The sequence below is a fragment of the Camelina sativa genome, chromosome 10 (genome assembly GCF_030686135.1).
Source record: "Camelina sativa cultivar CO46 ecotype springtype chromosome 10, ASM3068613v1".
In the NCBI taxonomy this organism is placed as follows: domain Eukaryota; kingdom Viridiplantae; phylum Streptophyta; class Magnoliopsida; order Brassicales; family Brassicaceae; genus Camelina; species Camelina sativa.
Window position 1 is genome coordinate 7,305,272 of NC_141889.1, and position 15,823 is coordinate 7,321,094.

Consider the following 15,823-nt stretch of genomic DNA (forward strand, 5'->3'; position numbering starts at 1 on the left):
ATACCTCTTTCCTAATTTTAAAGCCAGAGCCCACCGGCCCATTTATCTCACTCACTATGGGGAAGTAGAAGGAGCTGATGAATGTACCAGAGAAACAATACCACAGTTTAGTTGGGCATTTTAGTTCACTTCGTCCACCTATATTTGTTAGCTTTAATTGATTCATATGATCTTATAAGCTCAGGCAACATAGTTCAATTTTGTGGTAGATGTACCTCATTACTCATTAGATCCGACGATTTATTTTAATTCTGTAACTAAACTTTAACTTCTGAGCTATATAGACAAAATTCCCCAAATTTTATAAGATGAGTATTTGTGTTTAATTGTTTTCCTCTGAATAATTTTTTTTTTTTTTTTTTTTCTGGTACATAAAAATAAAGATCTGATATTGACGCCTTTGGTGGCGAAGCACGACGACGCAACTCTCTCTCTCTCTCTCTTTCTAACTTTTTTTTTGGTTTCTCTCGGAGCTGAAGAGAGAGTTCATCTTCTTCTTCTCTACGGATCCAAAACAATGAATCGTCTCCTTTCTTTCTTCTCCATCGCTCTGATTGCTTTCCTCTGCCTTCATCATCGTGTTCACGCGTCTCCTTCTTCCGACTTCGAAGGTTTCGATGCTGAAGACGACGATGTCTCCGAAGACTCCAGTGAGCTTCACCACTCGCTTCGCCCTCCTCTTCTGACTCAGTCTGAGTCAACGGTTCTAGATCTGGAACCATCTCCCGAATCTGATTCTACTCCTCCGGTTTCCTCTAAATCGGATCCTCCGACTCAGTCCGTGAAGCCTTCTTCGTCAGTCTCTTTCGATTACTGGGATGAAGATGAGTTCGAAGGGTTGCCTGAGGAAGAGAAATCGACTGAATCTCCGGTTGTTTCCGATAACGCCACTCCTTCCTCCGATCCACAGACGCCAGATCTTGACTCTGCTTCTGAAACTGCGGATACTGAGGTTCCGAAGAAGAAGCAATCTTACGCGGTGGAGATCGTTTGCGTCTCTATCTTGATTGGTTACGCGATCAATTACTTCACCGGGAAACGTGAGAATGAGAATCTTGCTTTGGCTTGGGCTTCCAAATTTGGTCTTAAGGATACCATTTTTGAGAAAAACTTTAGTTTGCTTGGAGTTGGTGAAGGAGAGGACTCGCCTTTGTTGCTTAAAGAAGCGACGAATGTGTTTAAGTTCTACGCCAGTGGCCGTAGGTATTGCCATGGGCTATTGGCGACCATGGAGCTTAAGAGTAGACACGATCTCATCTCGAGGCTTTTTAACTCGGTTGTGCCTTGTAAAGATGAGATTAGTTTTGAGGTTTATATGAATGATGAATCTATGGATCACATTGTGTTTGCGATGGCGAGGAAGAAGGCGGCGAAAACGATGCACAAGGAGCTGAGGGATCTACAGAGGTTTGGAGGAATGGTGCCCGTTCCCGGGGGAAGGAAGTGGGTATCGGATGTGTTAGCTGTGGTCTCTGAGTCCAAGGAGGTAGCTGGGGATATGATCACAGATGTTGCACTTGATCAGGTCAGATACTTTCATCTTTTTGGGGTTTTCTAGTTGTTTGATGATTGACGATGATAGCAGTTTAGTTTAATTTAGTTTTTTCTTGAACGCAGCCTAAATATTTGATGGATGAACATGAAATTCCATTGGTAGTCAACTGGTTAGATGCCTTACCCTCATTTGTGACTTGGGTTTTCTCTATGCTGAATTAGAAAAAGGAGCTATATTTACTCCAAAAAGGAGGTGCTTGATCAGAGTAAGAACTCCAATGATCAGTTGGCTTGACACTATAGCTGGGCAGTTAGGTTGAATCCAATTAGCATAGTCAAACTGTACAGAGATGTAGGGTGGAGGGAGATTTGTGATGTACTGCAAAATTCCTTAGGTTCCTCTTGTCATGATATATTTAGACCACATGGTACTGATATGTTGAACAATCGCTACCTGAGTTTAGTGTGTATGATGTTCCTCTCCTTTTTTTTTCATTAAAAGTTTCTGAAGAGCATTTGATACTGTGTTTTTCTCTGATGCTTGATCACTAATCAAAGAGTATCATGCGTACATGACCATTAACAAATGCCATTTCTGTGCTGTGGCTACTATTTTATTGTCATAAATTTCGAATATATATCTAAATTTGATTTGTCCATAGTGACACAGTTGCCTTGAGTGAATTGCTGCATAATTGTTGTCACCCACTCGCGTTATCTATGTCTGTAGATGTGGAAAATGGATATCGATTTTATTGGACTTGGATAGCTAAACTTTTCTTATTGTGATGCGTGGTTTTTGTATCTCCTCAAATTATCTGTTGTACTAATCAGACTTTAATGATGCAATTGCGCTCTGCAGGTCTTTGGTGACAAGGCTTTCGAAAGGTTTGGGAAGTATTTCATCTCAATGCATTTTTCGGATCAACATCCTGGCAAACACAGGAAGATGCTGCTTTTCAAGTTTGCCCTGCCTGATGCTAAAAACATGGATGATATGGTTCGGCTTATAGCGCTAATACCGTATTACATTGACTTAGTTGGACGCTACAAGCTCAGCTCCCAGGTATAGGGGCAAAGTTATTTTCACTTGCCCTTTGATCACTTAGTGGGTGGGACAAATTGAATAAATATGAATTTCTGTTTGCAGGCAAAGAACAAAACTGACGGTGCTAGGCAGAAGGCCGCTCAAGAAGCATACAAAGAACTTCAGAATGTGAGACATGAGGCGTTGCTGAGAAAGAAAGCCGAAAAGAAGAAAGTATTGGAGGAGGCAGAGGCAAAGCTTAGCGCCGAGGCACTAAGGAAGAAAGAAGCAAAAGAACGTGCACGCCAGATGAAAAAGTCAATGCCAAAAGTTAAGATGAGTCGTGGCCACTAGACTCAAGTCTAGGGGGGCATCTTTCTCATGCTTGCCGTTGGAATAGCTATATCTTCCTCTACTCCTGTTTTAGTCCTCGATTAGATATTTTCTTCCTTCATGAATCTCTCTACTTGCAGTTGATTTTTACTTCATTACGGTTATCCTTATAGTGGCACCGAGGCAGTGTTTCTGATAAGCCTCTAGAACCTCGTTCAATCATAATTTGAGTTTTGAAGTTGTAGGCTCTCGTTTCTTGTTCACTTAAGAAAGTAACATCCTTTGATCCTTTGTTCTCAGTCAGTTTGCAAAAGATGTGTTACACTAGTAATCATGATTCAATTTTTGTTTCAACTCAAAAATCCGTTGAAAAATGAATGGAGCGATCTTATTTTTTGTTCTATCGCTCAATGTCTCATTTCATCTCCGTGAAAGTTTCGTAACATAGACATATATGTTAGTCTCATTGAAGAAACTAGTTAAACTCACAAGTCACAACGATCAAACATATATGTTAGTACTGTGATTAGTTGGGGTTGTTGATATAGGCTTATATTTTTAAAATTAATTGTAAAATTGTTTTGATTGATAATTGGATGTCACTTTTAAGAAAGTTGCAAGCCATGTTTGATCATCATATATGTATGCCTTAGTTGCACTTATTTTTATTAATATGTCTTGGTTGTATGTATCTTTCTCTTTGTTCAATATATATGAAATATATATACATATATATCAATCTACATTTTGTTTTTATGAATTTAGATCTATATGTATATGGGTAGTTATTAAAACTTATTTGATCAAAAATATGTATGTCTAGTTACAGTTATTTATTAATATGTCTTGATTGTTTTAGAAATCGCTAGACGCTAGTTCGGCGGTCGGGATGGACCTAGCGCATAGTAAAAAAATCATATATTATATGGGGATTAAACGGGAACTAAGTTTATGGTTATTTTATTAAATTAATAAAAAATAAAAAAATATAGTATTAAATATATGTATAATTCTGTTTATGTTAAAAGAAAAAATATCAAATAATATATAAAACTATAGACTCTGTCTTTAAAATTATGGTAAACACATAAAATGTAATTTTTAAAGAAAATTTTATGATTTTTATTAAAAGTTTGTACATTAGTTATTGTAAAACATCATAAACTCTTAATTTAAATGTCTAAATAACAAAAAAATATATATTAATATTAAATTATTGCATTTTTTGTAATTTTTATATACTTTATGTAAGATTTCAACATGTGTGTAGCATATGCTATTATGTTTATAAGAAGTTCAACATGTGTTTATGATATATATATATATATATGTAAGATATGATATATATATATATATATATATATGTGATATGATATATATATATATATGTGATATTTTTGTTTTAAAATATGAGAAATATGTAACTTTTCTATCATCTAAATTGTTCTTAATTTTTTTTGGATATTAGTACTACATACATATTATTCCTATATTATGAACATCAAGATGTATAGTTTTGTTTTCAATTTTACTTGTCATCCTTAAGATATTCGCGTATTTTGTATTTTGCTTTTATTTTTTATTCATTTTAAGATAAATAATTCACATGAAATTATTATGTAACTATTTTTTAATTTCTATTCACTTATTAATAATATTCTAATCATATATCATTTATCAGTATATAGTTAATTAACATATATACATAATATGTTTATATTAATTTATTAAAACCAAATTATTGTGAATTGTAAATATATATAAGTTAGGTTTTGGTCTCACTTAGGTATAATTGAATCAAATTTCATATGATTTGTATATATGACTTTCATCAATCATCTCGATAAAGCATCTTTAGTTTTCGATTAATCATCTCGAATAATATTTAATTTCATAATGAATCTGAATAATATAATAAATAATAGGTAAATTTTCTTGCATTTGTTGGAAAGGGGGAAAACTATCGAAGGAACTAAGAAAGCTATAAGCATAATTAAACGAAAATTTTTGTAATTTTTGTACAAGTTTTGAAGATACGTATTTAAAAGAATATTTATGTAATACAAACTATTAAATAACAAATTTATTCAATAATTTACTTAACTCCTTTTAAAAGTATATAATTATATTTTGTTATTAATTTCAAACCCACGTAATGCGTGAGACATTATCTAGTAATATATATGATTTTCCTTCCTTATATGCGCCTACTTTTCGTCAATCCAATCTACTTCTCTTCTTCTTCCCTTTACGTTTTAATCGACACACCACACATAGAGCGTGTATGCGGCTACCCCGACTGCCCTGTGATTGTTCAAAGATCAACCAACAAAAGGCGCCGACATCAAAGACCATATGACGTCGTTGACAGAATCATTCTAGGAGAGATACTAAGCCGAGTTCTTGAGAATCGATTGCCTCCCAATATCTTACTTGCGTCTTCGGATGCAGATTTTACTCAAACATTATGAGTGTTGAGACAGAACGGCTATAATTTAATTTTAGCTGCTAAGCCGTAGACAAGTGTGGCTTTGAGAAACGAGGTAATGCATGTATGGCGTTGGGAACGGCTATAATTTACTCAACCTTCCTTTTTTGTTTAGAGAGATCTTATGCTGCATATGTACAAATCTCGCATGTGAGATTGATGGGAGCTGAGCATAGAAATGGTGTGTTCTAGCTTCTCTGAGAATTGTACTGAGCTTAGTAATGTTAAACCCTTCAAAGCAAGTCTCAATTTTGGCAATGGGAATCATCAAATCTAACCATCTCTCGTTTGGGGTGGAAAAATCAAAGAAGCTATGCAGAATGTGTTGTTGTGGTTTTCTTAGATGCGATTCAGAAACATGCTTACCATTTTCTTACCCCTGTTTAAACTGGTCTTTGACAATTACAAATTTCATCTAATATCAACAAAATTGCACAATATACATATTAAAGAAAACGAAAAGATGGAGAACTACTACTACTAATCTTCGTATTGTATATACTTAAAGACTTAAAGATTACATAAACTGATTTCGCAAATCCCCAATACCAAGTCATATCTACCAACTTCTGTCCTTATAGAGACCCTCTCCCCTAAGTCTTTGAAACAATTTTAAAACAACGTAAGATCAACTCAGCTCCCACTTCTTCTTCCCCAGCTTCCATGCCTTGAAACTCTCATAGGGTTGTCTGCAAAACTTGCACGGTACCGGCCATCAGTTGATTCACAACTTGCATAGGATACTAATTAATATCAGAAGAAACGACCAATGATTCCAACTAGAAAACAGAATTCTGAAACAGTAAGGGCCAACTAACCATGTTTGTACTTATGAGGTACAAGTGAAACGCTGTGAGCCCTCCAACAAAGCACAGGGCAATAAAGCAATATATCATCAGAGCAACTGACCAAGGTGAAGCCTTCATTGCCCTCCACACAGTTCCGTGTTGATTATCCATCAGAATCTTGATGTAGAAAGCCGACATCGAGGACACATAGATGCAGGGAAGTGTTGACGAAGAAACAAACATAAAGTAATACCTATAGTTTCTCTGCCAATGGATACAACTTTCTAAGTCAAAGTCTACCCACGTAACAAAACAAGATTGCCCAATCAGCAGAACAAACAGATCTTGGCCTTTTTCAGATAGGAGAAAAGAAACCTCGGCCATATATATATTTTTTTTTGAAGTTTATCCTTTTTAAAAGTCAATATGCTTTTGAATGAGCTTACCTGTCCAATATATTGGCCCACCCACGGGCAATGATGATCAAAGTGCTCAACACAGTTGTTGCAGATGGAACAATGAGAGCAACGAGGAGGCCTGTAAAGCATGCATGTATTTCACTCTAACAGAAACACCATTAACCATGACTTCTTTGGTCCTAGGAATTTGAACACTTGGTGTTTGTCTTCCATCAGCTGATATTGTTGTCTCATAGCGTAGTTCTTCCTCTGGTGGGTGCAAATTTCGTGGAACTATACCAGGATCTCGTGCAGATGTGAAGGAGAGGAGGATCAATACCTATCAAAACCAACTAGGCGATTCAGCAGGAAAAAAGTAAAAAGTAAAAAGTCAGAATGCCACGCAACATGTGACAGAGTAGGAAGACACAGTTTAAACTTCTAAGCCGGAGGTACAAAACGAACAAGAAACATCTTCAGGTTATATATTTGTAGCCAAGCAGGGTGCATAGCAGTGAATTAAACTCTGATGCTTTGTAAACATAACATCTAACGACCAAAAAAACAGCTGATAAATCTTGATGATAATAACCCAATTAAACAGAAAGAAACAAATGTAAATAAGTAGGAGTAATGAGATGGGCATGGAAGAAGGCTAGACTTACATAAATAGTGAAGAGAATTGCTACCACCAAGATAGCATAACCTGCATTGTAGGAAGAAAACTCATGGCGAAGATGTCTTGCCACAAATACACAGAACAAAGCAACTGGAACAATGATCAGCAGCAAGGTAGCAGGCAGTGACCTAGCATCTGGTCCAAATATCAATCTCCCACCAAGGATGAATTTCTGCAAAAAAGAGAAAGGAGAGAGCAAATCAAGATACTACAGACCATTCATTTAATGGTATTACCACACTGAGTTTTAAAACATGTACAGAGTCAAGGCATTCAAAACCAAAAAAATTTGATTAATAAGATAATGCTAAAATCAAAATGCAGTGTATACAAATTGAACAAGAATCCCAGCCCCTTTAAACCAACATACACAGCTTATGAATCCCATAAACCACTAATTATGTAATGTAAAGGTCATTCAAAATGGTTGTGAACCCACCAAGCCCTTACAGTTTTTCGCATCTGCAACATTAGTAGTTTACACGTACCAAAGCGAACCAACCAATCAGTGATATTTAGTAAGCTACACAGAGCAAAATCAACCAAAACCTAGTCATGGTCCTGATTCCTTTTTAGAGGATCTTACTCGATAATGGAAGAGCTAGAGAATGGTTGTGGTCTTCACAATTATTTTGGTTGGTATTATCGTCTCTGCCAATGTTTCTCTCTCTCACTCCAGGATAGAGATAGTTCCATCTCCATCCAAGGCGATGTTGTTGTTTAGTGCTTCAGCGACACCGTTTTAGTGCCCAGCTTGTGTTTTCTTGCGGCGGAGAAACCCGTCAATAGTCGTCCTATGATGATGAGACTCTCAGGCGGAGCAATTGGGTCTTCTTCAATCGTCGAATTTCGATCTGAGGACGTATTGGGTGACCAGAAGCTCGACGAGGCGATACCGGTCAAGTACCCTGCCGAGGCGAAGAGATTACTCGGTGCTCGCACAAGGCGCCAAGCGTGCTTTTCGGTGGCGATCGCCTCGCCGCTTTGCCAACCGCATTGTACGTCACTCTGTTCATTTACATACACCTTGGTATTCAAGTTTGGGATTTTCAAGTTTGTCGTTTCTTTATAAAAATTCGTTCCAAGTTTTGTTCTTTTCCATAGCTTATTTGGGTCTCTGTTTTTTATGCGTTTTTTTTGAGCTCTGTGAGTGTTAATATTATACATTTTTTATCCCCATCTGTTTTTGTGCTATGCTATCACATTTCATTGTTTAGTGAGCTTAACTGCTGCGGAATATTACTAATTTCAGTCACATTATACCAGATAAGTGATGATGAGAGTCGGATCTTGAAGTTTCAGGAGAGTAAAAGAGAGCTTTAGGATTTGTATTTGCATCTGTTTTGGGAATAATGGGGGGAGACTAGGAGGCATTCTGTAAATGTTCCCATCACAAGGACGCTTGTGGCTCTTAGAAGGGTTAGGTCATTGAGAGATCCATGTACCACTTCAATGAGCAAGTTTGCTTCTTTGCTTGACAATGTCAAATGGGAAACTGGTTCCAACAATGGGATCTCACTTCAGTTTGTGGAACATGGTGATGATGCTTGTAAAGTTGATTCTGGTCCTGGGGGTTTGATTCCTTTTGGAGGATCTTACTCGATAATGGAAGAGCTAGAGAATGGTTGTGATCTTCACAAGTTGAGCAGCAAGGTGGTAGATGTTGAAGGAGATGCCTCCTCAAGGAGTAGATCGCCTTCTACTGATAGATCTGTTAAAGGTAGGGAGTTAGCATGTAATGTGCCTTCAGTTAATCATGCTGAAGAAGAGGCTGCTTCAGGGGGAAGATATAGAAACCATTATTCAACTAAGTTAGGTAGTTCAGTTGGTGAATATGGAAGTCGTTTAGGTAGTCCAATGACCTCAACAAATCATAGTTATTATGGTGATGAAGATGTTGATTTTGATAATCAATCTAACCGTGGTTGCGGGATAACGTATTGCTGGTCAAGAACTCCGAGGTACAGAGGATCAAACCAATCCTCAGATGTAGAAGAGTATCCTTTACTACCTGGAAATGGAAATGGTGAGAGTGATGTAACGACACCGAGTCACGAAGTGTTGCCAAGGAGTCTGAGTCAGAAATTTAGGCCTAAATCTTTTGATGAGTTAGTTGGACAAGAAGTTGTGGTGAAATGTCTCCTGAGCACCATACTGAGAGGAAGGATTACTTCTATTTATCTTTTTCACGGTCCTCGTGGGACTGGTAAAACATCAACATCTAAGATATTTGCGGCTGCCTTAAACTGCCTTTCACAGGCTGCACATAGTAGACCATGTGGGTTGTGTAGTGAATGCGAATCATACTTCTCCGGAAGTGGCAGGGACGTGATGGAAATAGACTCTGGTAAACTAAACCGGGCTAGCTACCTCAGGTCTCTCATCAAGAGTGCATCTCTTCCTCCGTTTTCATCTAGATTTAAGGTTTTTATAATCGATGAGTGTCAGTTATTATGTCAAGAAACTTGGGGTACTCTCTTGAACAGTTTGGACAACTTCTCTCAGCATTCGGTTTTTATATTGGTTACATCGGAGTTAGAAAGGCTACCGCGTAATGTGCTCTCACGGTCTCAGAAATACCATTTCTCTAAAGTATGTGATACGGATATATCAAATAAGCTGGCAAAGATTTGTATTGAAGAAGGTATTGATTTTGATCAGGGCGCAATTGATTTCCTTGCTTCTAAATCTGATGGTTCACTTCGAGATGCTGAGATAATGCTTGATCAGTTAAGTTTACTTGGTAAAAGAATTACAACATCTTTGGCCTACAAGCTTGTAAGTTTACACATCTTTCTTCATACTTCTTTAATCACTCAATTCTCTTAGAAATGTTAGCTTAGTTTTAAAAAAGGAATATGAGTGTTTCTTTTATTCTGCAGATTGGGGTTGTTTCTGATGATGAATTTCTTGACCTGCTTGATCTTGCCCTGTCTTCTGATACTTCAAACACGGTTATAAGGGCGAGGGAACTTATGAGAACCAAAATAGATCCAATGCAGCTTATTTCCCAGCTAGCTAATGTCATTATGGACATCATTGCTGGAAACTCTCAAGAAAGTAGTTCAGCAACCAGACTTAGGTTTCTTACAAGGCATACATGTAAGCACCCCAATGTTTACATATCATATCAGCTTCATATTGAACCTGTCTTAACTCCTTATCATATATTGTTATACAGCTGAAGAAGAAATGCAGAAACTGAGTAATGCATTGAAGATACTATCTGATGCTGAGAAACACTTGAGAGCATCGAAAAACCAGACAACCTGGCTCACTGTAGCACTTCTGCAACTTAGCAACACCGACTCATCTTCTTTTGCAACAAACGAAAATGAAAGAAGCTAAAGAAGCAAAGGTCCTTGATCTATATAATGCCTTCTTCTTTTCTTTTTTTTCATTATCTCATTTCTCTTTTTCATGTTATCTTGGTTGGTTGCTAACTATATAACTTACCCTGGTCCTGTATCTAGACGCGGAGCTCTCCAGTACATCATCGGATTTTCCTGGTGATGTTGTTAAATCAGAAACCGCGGATTCTTAAGAGAAAAACTGTGTGGAAAACGGTTACAGATTTGTGCTGTTCTGATTCACTAAAGAGCTTTTTACTGAAACGAGGAAGGTTGACTTCACTTACTGTTGACAAAGGTATCTTATATTTTCTGAAGATACTCTGAAGTTTTAATTTTGGCTTGCGTCTCTGATAAGTTAATGCATATTCGTTTCTCTTTCAGGTGTGGCAATAGCAGAATTGGAATTCTACACACCTCAACATGTAGCAAGAGCAGAGAAATCATGGAAACTGATTGCAGACTCGTTCCAATCTATGTTAGGATGAAACGTTGAGATCCGAATGAATCTTGTTATATCTGCGTGTTCTCCACCAAAGAGTGCTAAAGCAGCAGCAAGTCTTTTCTTTGGACTTTTCAGTTGTTCACGTAGAATGCAACACAAGCCCTACCTGGCTGCTAGAACCGACTCTGATTGCGCATCTGAAAAGCTTGTAATTACAAATTCTCTGAGAAGTTGCCAAGGAAATGTCTCGAGGGCTCGAAGTGTTCGTTCTTCAGCCAATGCATCGTCTCGAATGAGCTGTTCCAGTGACCAAGGCGATGCAACTTCTGCTATGTGTACTCCACACATGCCTCCAGGTGACAAAAGGTAAAAATTGGTTTCATATATTTTTTTCAAAAGTAAGTTGTTTTGTGGTTTGGATAGCTACTCAAGTATGCTCTGCCTCTGACTTTGTGCAGGCTAGAAGACGACGCTGAGTATGCTCTGCCTCTGACTTTGTGCAGGCTTGAAGACGACGCTGACGTGTTGTGCTGGAGGAGAACTCCCTTAGGGAAGGTAAATATCTCTACTAGGCCTACGAATTCCGTTTGGTTTGATTTTTTTTGCCCACGGCTCTATAAGTATATTATCTACCCTCAAAATTAATGAGGACTTGGTAAAGATCTATGTCGTCGGAACCTTTGATGTTGCTGATTTGTGATGATCTGATGTCTTGTAGGGTCAGGGCGAGGCACAGAACAGCAAGAGCTCACGGCTTATTGGTCGGGTCCTTCCCTGCAGCACTGCATATTTGATGATGGAGGAGATATTAGCGGAAGCTCACAAGACAACGTAAGCGGATGTTCTGGCTGGTTCCGCCGAGTAAGAACTTTTGTGTGAAGCAACCGCATCTTCCGAGGACTAACTTTTGTGTGCGCCCTTTGCAAATCTATCTCTCAAGGGATGTTCTATGTTACCTATCTAATATTATATTAGTTAGAGATGTCAAGGCTTCTGCATAATGTCTTGTCTCCAGAGGTATCAGACATATATTTGTCAATAGTGTTGATGTGGTTTTGTAAATCTTTACTGTACTTGTACCTGTGCTTGGTAGTGATAGGCGTTGAGTAAACAATACAGACAAAGATAAGGATAAGGGAGTAAGCAAGCATGTCTTCTTTTTTCTCTCACCCATTATACTCCCATGTCCGTTTTTTCTTTTCTCAACCTCTATACATATTACAGAATGTTAGATTTATAAGAACTTGAGAGAAGTTTCTGAAAAAAGTTTCAACACATTATTCAAAAGGGTTCTTCTTCGTATAATCTTACATTTTGTATACGAGGCTTTGAATTTAGTCCGGCATGTTTGTTTGTGTTAGTGTTGATACTGACTCAGTATCAACACAGACTTCTTTATTCCTATATATAAGTTCCTTAGAGAAAATATAATTTACAGAAGTTTGCACTGAACTCTAATGGCAGCCGCAACGACAAAGCTGGGGAGAGCTCTGCAACAAAGACGCACCTTCGTCAATGCTAGAGTCAAATGGGTATGTGACCATCACCTCGACGAAGCTGTTCAGCGCGAGAAAAACCTCAAACAAGTTCTCTCTCTCAAGGATCGAATCGTATCGTCTCCTCCCAAATCACTCCCTCTCTCATCCCTCTCACTCCTCAAGCCACTCGTCAATCTCCACATAACCGCTGCCGCGTTTTTCCAGAAATACCCATCTGTCTTCTCCACTCATCAGCCTTCTCCTTCTCATCCTCTCCACGTTCGCCTCACTCCCCAAGCTCTAGCCCTCCACAAGGAAGAAGAAGAGATGATTCATCTCTCCCCGCTTCACCGCAACGCCACTGTCCAACGGCTGACCAAATTCTTGATGCTGACCGGAGCCGGAAGTCTTCCTCTCAATGTCGTCGATCGTTTCAAGTTCGATTTGGGTCTCCCTCACGATTACATCACTTCTCTGATCGGCGATTACCCGGATTTTTTTGAAGTAACGGAGATCAAAGATCGGTTAACGGGTGAACCGACGCTTGCTTTGGCAGTTTCTTCGCGGCGGAGCAGCCTCGCTGTGTCGGAAATGGAGAGAAGAGAAGCCGTCGTTGATAGGTCTCGTGTGAAAAAGGGGTTGCGTATAAGGTATTCGATGAATTTCCCCAAAGGGTACGAGTTGGACAAACGAGTGAAGGAATGGGTTGAGCAGTGGCAAAATCTTCCTTACATCTCACCTTATGAGAATGCCTTTCACTTGGGGTCGTTCAGTGATCAGGCCGAGAAGTGGGCGGTCGCAGTACTTCATGAGCTTCTGCACCTCTTAGTATCGAAGAAGACTGAGACAGACAATGTGCTTTGCTTAGGTGAGTATTTAGGGTTCGGGATAAGGTTCAAGCAGGCTTTAGTACACCACCCGGGTATATTTTATATGTCGCATAAGATTCGGACCCAAACTGTTGTCTTAAGGGAAGCTTACCATAAAGTATTCTTGATAGAGAGGCATCCATTGATGGGGATGAGACATAGGTACTTGTATCTTATGAGCAAATCAGGGAGAGTGAAGAAGCGAGACTATGTGCCTGGAATTGAGAGAAGCAACCAGAAAAAGAGAGCAATCAAAGCTTGTGAAGATGGTGAAATTTATGCACATAGCAGTCGGTGATCACACAGGATAGTCATATAGCCGGAATTTATAATGGAAATGATTTGAGTTTCTATGACTAGGTCAAGTAACTAAGGACAGCTGAATTGACTTGACTGTAGAAGCACATCTTCAGAGTTTGTGTGAAGGTCCTGAATTAGATTCTTGCAGACTCAGTTGGGCAATTGGAGTAAACATAACTCAGAGGTTTTGCTGTGAAAACCAGAAGGGTCTCGCATATTAAACTATTGCATCGGTTTGTAGCCACTGTCTATAGAATAGTTGCGTAGCGGATCCAACAGAATAGCTGCGTAGCGGATCCAACAGCTCATGTTTTCGCAGAGAAAGCCGAATTGACTCTGTATGTGTTAAGGTAAGTTTGACAAGTTTGCATAAGAAAGATTATATATTGAACGCCATGACGACAAGTAAAACGGATGCAGAGAATGCAGTTTGTAAACCTGCGCAGGGTTTCTTGTGTACTTTGGGAAGACACGACGCTTGTATGTCTCGAATAAGCATGCCAAGATATGAAAGTTAGAGACGTAAACAACATGACAGGTATGAGTCCCTTAATTACAAAACTATATTATAAGTTTATGATCAAACACTTGACCATAACAAGTTTGTTGCTTTCAGTTTACTAATTTGTTGTGGCAACTCAAACAGGGAAGCCATAATAAATTTATATGACCTAGCAGAACATATTATAAGATTGCTTGCATAAATAATTGTCCACTCAACGAACGACAATATTAAAATCATTATCAAAATAGGAAGTAGGTGAGAAGAAGAAATACACATAAAGAAACAAACTCACAGTCAACCACCTTAATAAACTTACTGTAGGTGAAGGAGCTGCGGAAGCTGGAGATGAAGCATTGGTACACGGTAGAGATAGTCTGCGTCTCTATCTTGGTTGGTTACGCAGTCAACTACTTCACTGGAAAACGTGAGAATGAAAACCTCGCTTTGGCTTGGGCCTCAAAATTTTGTGTTAAAGACTCGATATTAGAGAAAAACTTCAGTTTGTTGGGAGTTGGTGAAGGAGAGGACTCGCCGTTAATGCTGAAAGAAGCGGCGAACGTGTTAAAGTTCTACGCGAGCGGGCGTAGGTATTGTCATGGGCTATTGGCGACCATGGAGCTTAAGAGCCGGCACAATTTGATATTGAGGCTCTTCAACTCAGTTGTACCTTGTAAAGATGAGATCAGTTTCGAAGTGCACATGAACGATGAAGCCATGGATCACATCGTGTTTGCAATGGTGAGGAAAAATGCTATGAAAACGATGCACAAGGAGCTGAGGGATCTACAGAGGTTTGGAGGAATGGTGCCCGTTCCCGGGGGGAGGAAGTGGGTATCAGAGGAGTTAGCTGTGATGTCCGAGTCTAAGGAGGTAGCTAGGGATATGATTACAGATCTGGTACTTGGTAAGGTCAGATGCTAAATCTTGTTGGGTTTCTAGTCGTTTGCTGATTGATAATTATAGCATTTTAGTTTATTCTTGGACTTCAGCCTAAACATATATAAGGGATGAACATGAAAATTCGTAGGAAGTTCTGAGAGAGTTCACTGATTTTCACTCCATTTCCCTATACCCTCTGGCCTCATTGGTGACTAGCAATGATGCAATTGTGATGTGTAGGTTTTTGGTGACAAGTCATTCGAAAAGTTTGGGAAGTATTTCATATCAATGCATTTTTCGGACCAACATCCTGGTAAACACAGGAAGATGCTGCTTTTCAAGTTTGCCCTACCAGATGCTGAACACATGGATGATACGGTTCGGTTGGTAACACTTATTCCGTATTACATTGACTTAGTTGGACGCTACAAGTTCAGCTCACAGGTATCAGCTATTGGCAAACCTATTCCCACAAGCCATTCTCATTCTATTGTTATATGTGACAATATGGTTGAATAAAACTAAAATTTATGTATGCAGGCTGATGCGGCTATACACGAGATGAGGAGGCAAGGTCCAACCGCACCGGTCAGCTCAATCAAAAATTCCAAAAAGACCAAGTCAATTGGCTAAGTCGTCTTCCCTTTTGTTTAAGTTTTGCAAATAACAGAGTGAAGTTATCCTCGTCTGTACTTTTCATTTGTGATTCCAAGTTTGTATGTCTCGAATAAAAAAACATGACAAGTATGAAGTATGAGTTCTAAAACCCATTTAATCTCTTACATGATTT

The 15,823-nt window shown here is 38.7% G+C and overlaps 3 protein-coding genes and 1 pseudogene across 13 annotated transcripts; 3 read left to right on the top strand and 1 right to left on the bottom strand.

The window, feature by feature from the left end:
* The first annotated feature begins 85 nt into the window (after positions 1–85).
* On the top strand, positions 86–3,153 carry LOC104717846 (uncharacterized protein At5g49945-like). Of its 4 annotated transcripts, none has more exons than XR_015569249.1 (4): positions 100–1,525; positions 1,618–1,760; positions 2,357–2,560; positions 2,645–3,153. XR_015569249.1 is itself a non-coding variant. In XM_010435480.3 (3 exons), the coding sequence occupies exons 1-3, from the start codon at positions 518–520 to the stop codon at positions 2,873–2,875; spliced, it is 1,443 nt and encodes a 480-aa protein (XP_010433782.2). In that variant the 5' UTR covers positions 86–517; the 3' UTR covers positions 2,876–3,153. The 4 variants fall into 4 exon arrangements, 2 of the variants coding, with proteins under 2 accessions (XP_010433782.2, XP_087326788.1); XR_756307.3 differs by having other exon boundaries at positions 203–1,525; positions 1,618–1,664; XM_010435480.3 differs by lacking the exon at positions 1,618–1,760 and having other exon boundaries at positions 86–1,525.
* Positions 3,154–5,691: 2,538 nt separating this feature from the next.
* LOC104717851 (protein S-acyltransferase 8) lies at positions 5,692–7,678 on the bottom strand. Its single transcript, XM_019231136.2, is given in 6 exon segments — positions 5,692–6,039; positions 6,161–6,394; positions 6,577–6,682; positions 6,684–6,868; positions 7,194–7,379; positions 7,658–7,678. Coding segments are annotated over 6 exon segments (801 nt in total). The 3' UTR covers positions 5,692–5,970.
* Positions 7,679–8,009: 331 nt separating this feature from the next.
* LOC104720145 (protein STICHEL-like 2) lies at positions 8,010–12,171 on the top strand (annotated as a pseudogene). Its single transcript, XR_015568227.1, has 8 exons — positions 8,010–8,205; positions 8,565–9,985; positions 10,090–10,309; positions 10,389–10,565; positions 10,681–10,855; positions 10,942–11,368; positions 11,461–11,557; positions 11,721–12,171. The product of XR_015568227.1 is annotated as a protein STICHEL-like 2 (transcript).
* On the top strand, positions 12,130–15,803 carry LOC104717850 (uncharacterized protein At5g49945-like). Of its 7 annotated transcripts, none has more exons than XM_087470663.1 (5): positions 12,130–13,999; positions 14,070–14,187; positions 14,476–15,063; positions 15,274–15,477; positions 15,574–15,803. In XM_087470663.1, exons 3-5 carry the CDS (start codon positions 14,500–14,502, stop codon positions 15,664–15,666), a joined length of 861 nt encoding a protein of 286 aa, XP_087326789.1. In that variant the 5' UTR covers positions 12,130–13,999; positions 14,070–14,187; positions 14,476–14,499; the 3' UTR covers positions 15,667–15,803. The 7 variants fall into 7 exon arrangements, 3 of the variants coding, with proteins under 3 accessions (XP_087326789.1, XP_087326791.1, XP_087326790.1); XM_087470665.1 differs by having other exon boundaries at positions 14,096–14,187; XM_087470664.1 differs by having other exon boundaries at positions 12,192–13,999; positions 14,079–14,187.
* Positions 15,804–15,823: the final 20 nt, after the last annotated feature.

What these genes read in the sequence shown, in the direction of transcription:
- LOC104717846 (XM_010435480.3), top strand. Translation starts at nt 518, where the DNA reads ATGAATCGTCTCCTTTCTTTCTTCTCCATCGCTCTGATTGCTTTCCTC. An exon ending in CAGATGTTGCACTTGATCAG is followed by an intron (nt 1,526 to 2,356) that starts GTCAGATACTTT and finishes TGCGCTCTGCAG; the next exon opens with GTCTTTGGTGACAAGGCTTT. An exon ending in GCTACAAGCTCAGCTCCCAG is followed by an intron (nt 2,561 to 2,644) that starts GTATAGGGGCAA and finishes TTCTGTTTGCAG; the next exon opens with GCAAAGAACAAAACTGACGG.
- LOC104717850 (XM_087470663.1), top strand. Translation starts at nt 14,500, where the DNA reads ATGAAGCATTGGTACACGGTAGAGATAGTCTGCGTCTCTATCTTGGTT. An exon ending in CAGATCTGGTACTTGGTAAG is followed by an intron (nt 15,064 to 15,273) that starts GTCAGATGCTAA and finishes TGTGATGTGTAG; the next exon opens with GTTTTTGGTGACAAGTCATT. An exon ending in GCTACAAGTTCAGCTCACAG is followed by an intron (nt 15,478 to 15,573) that starts GTATCAGCTATT and finishes TTATGTATGCAG; the next exon opens with GCTGATGCGGCTATACACGA.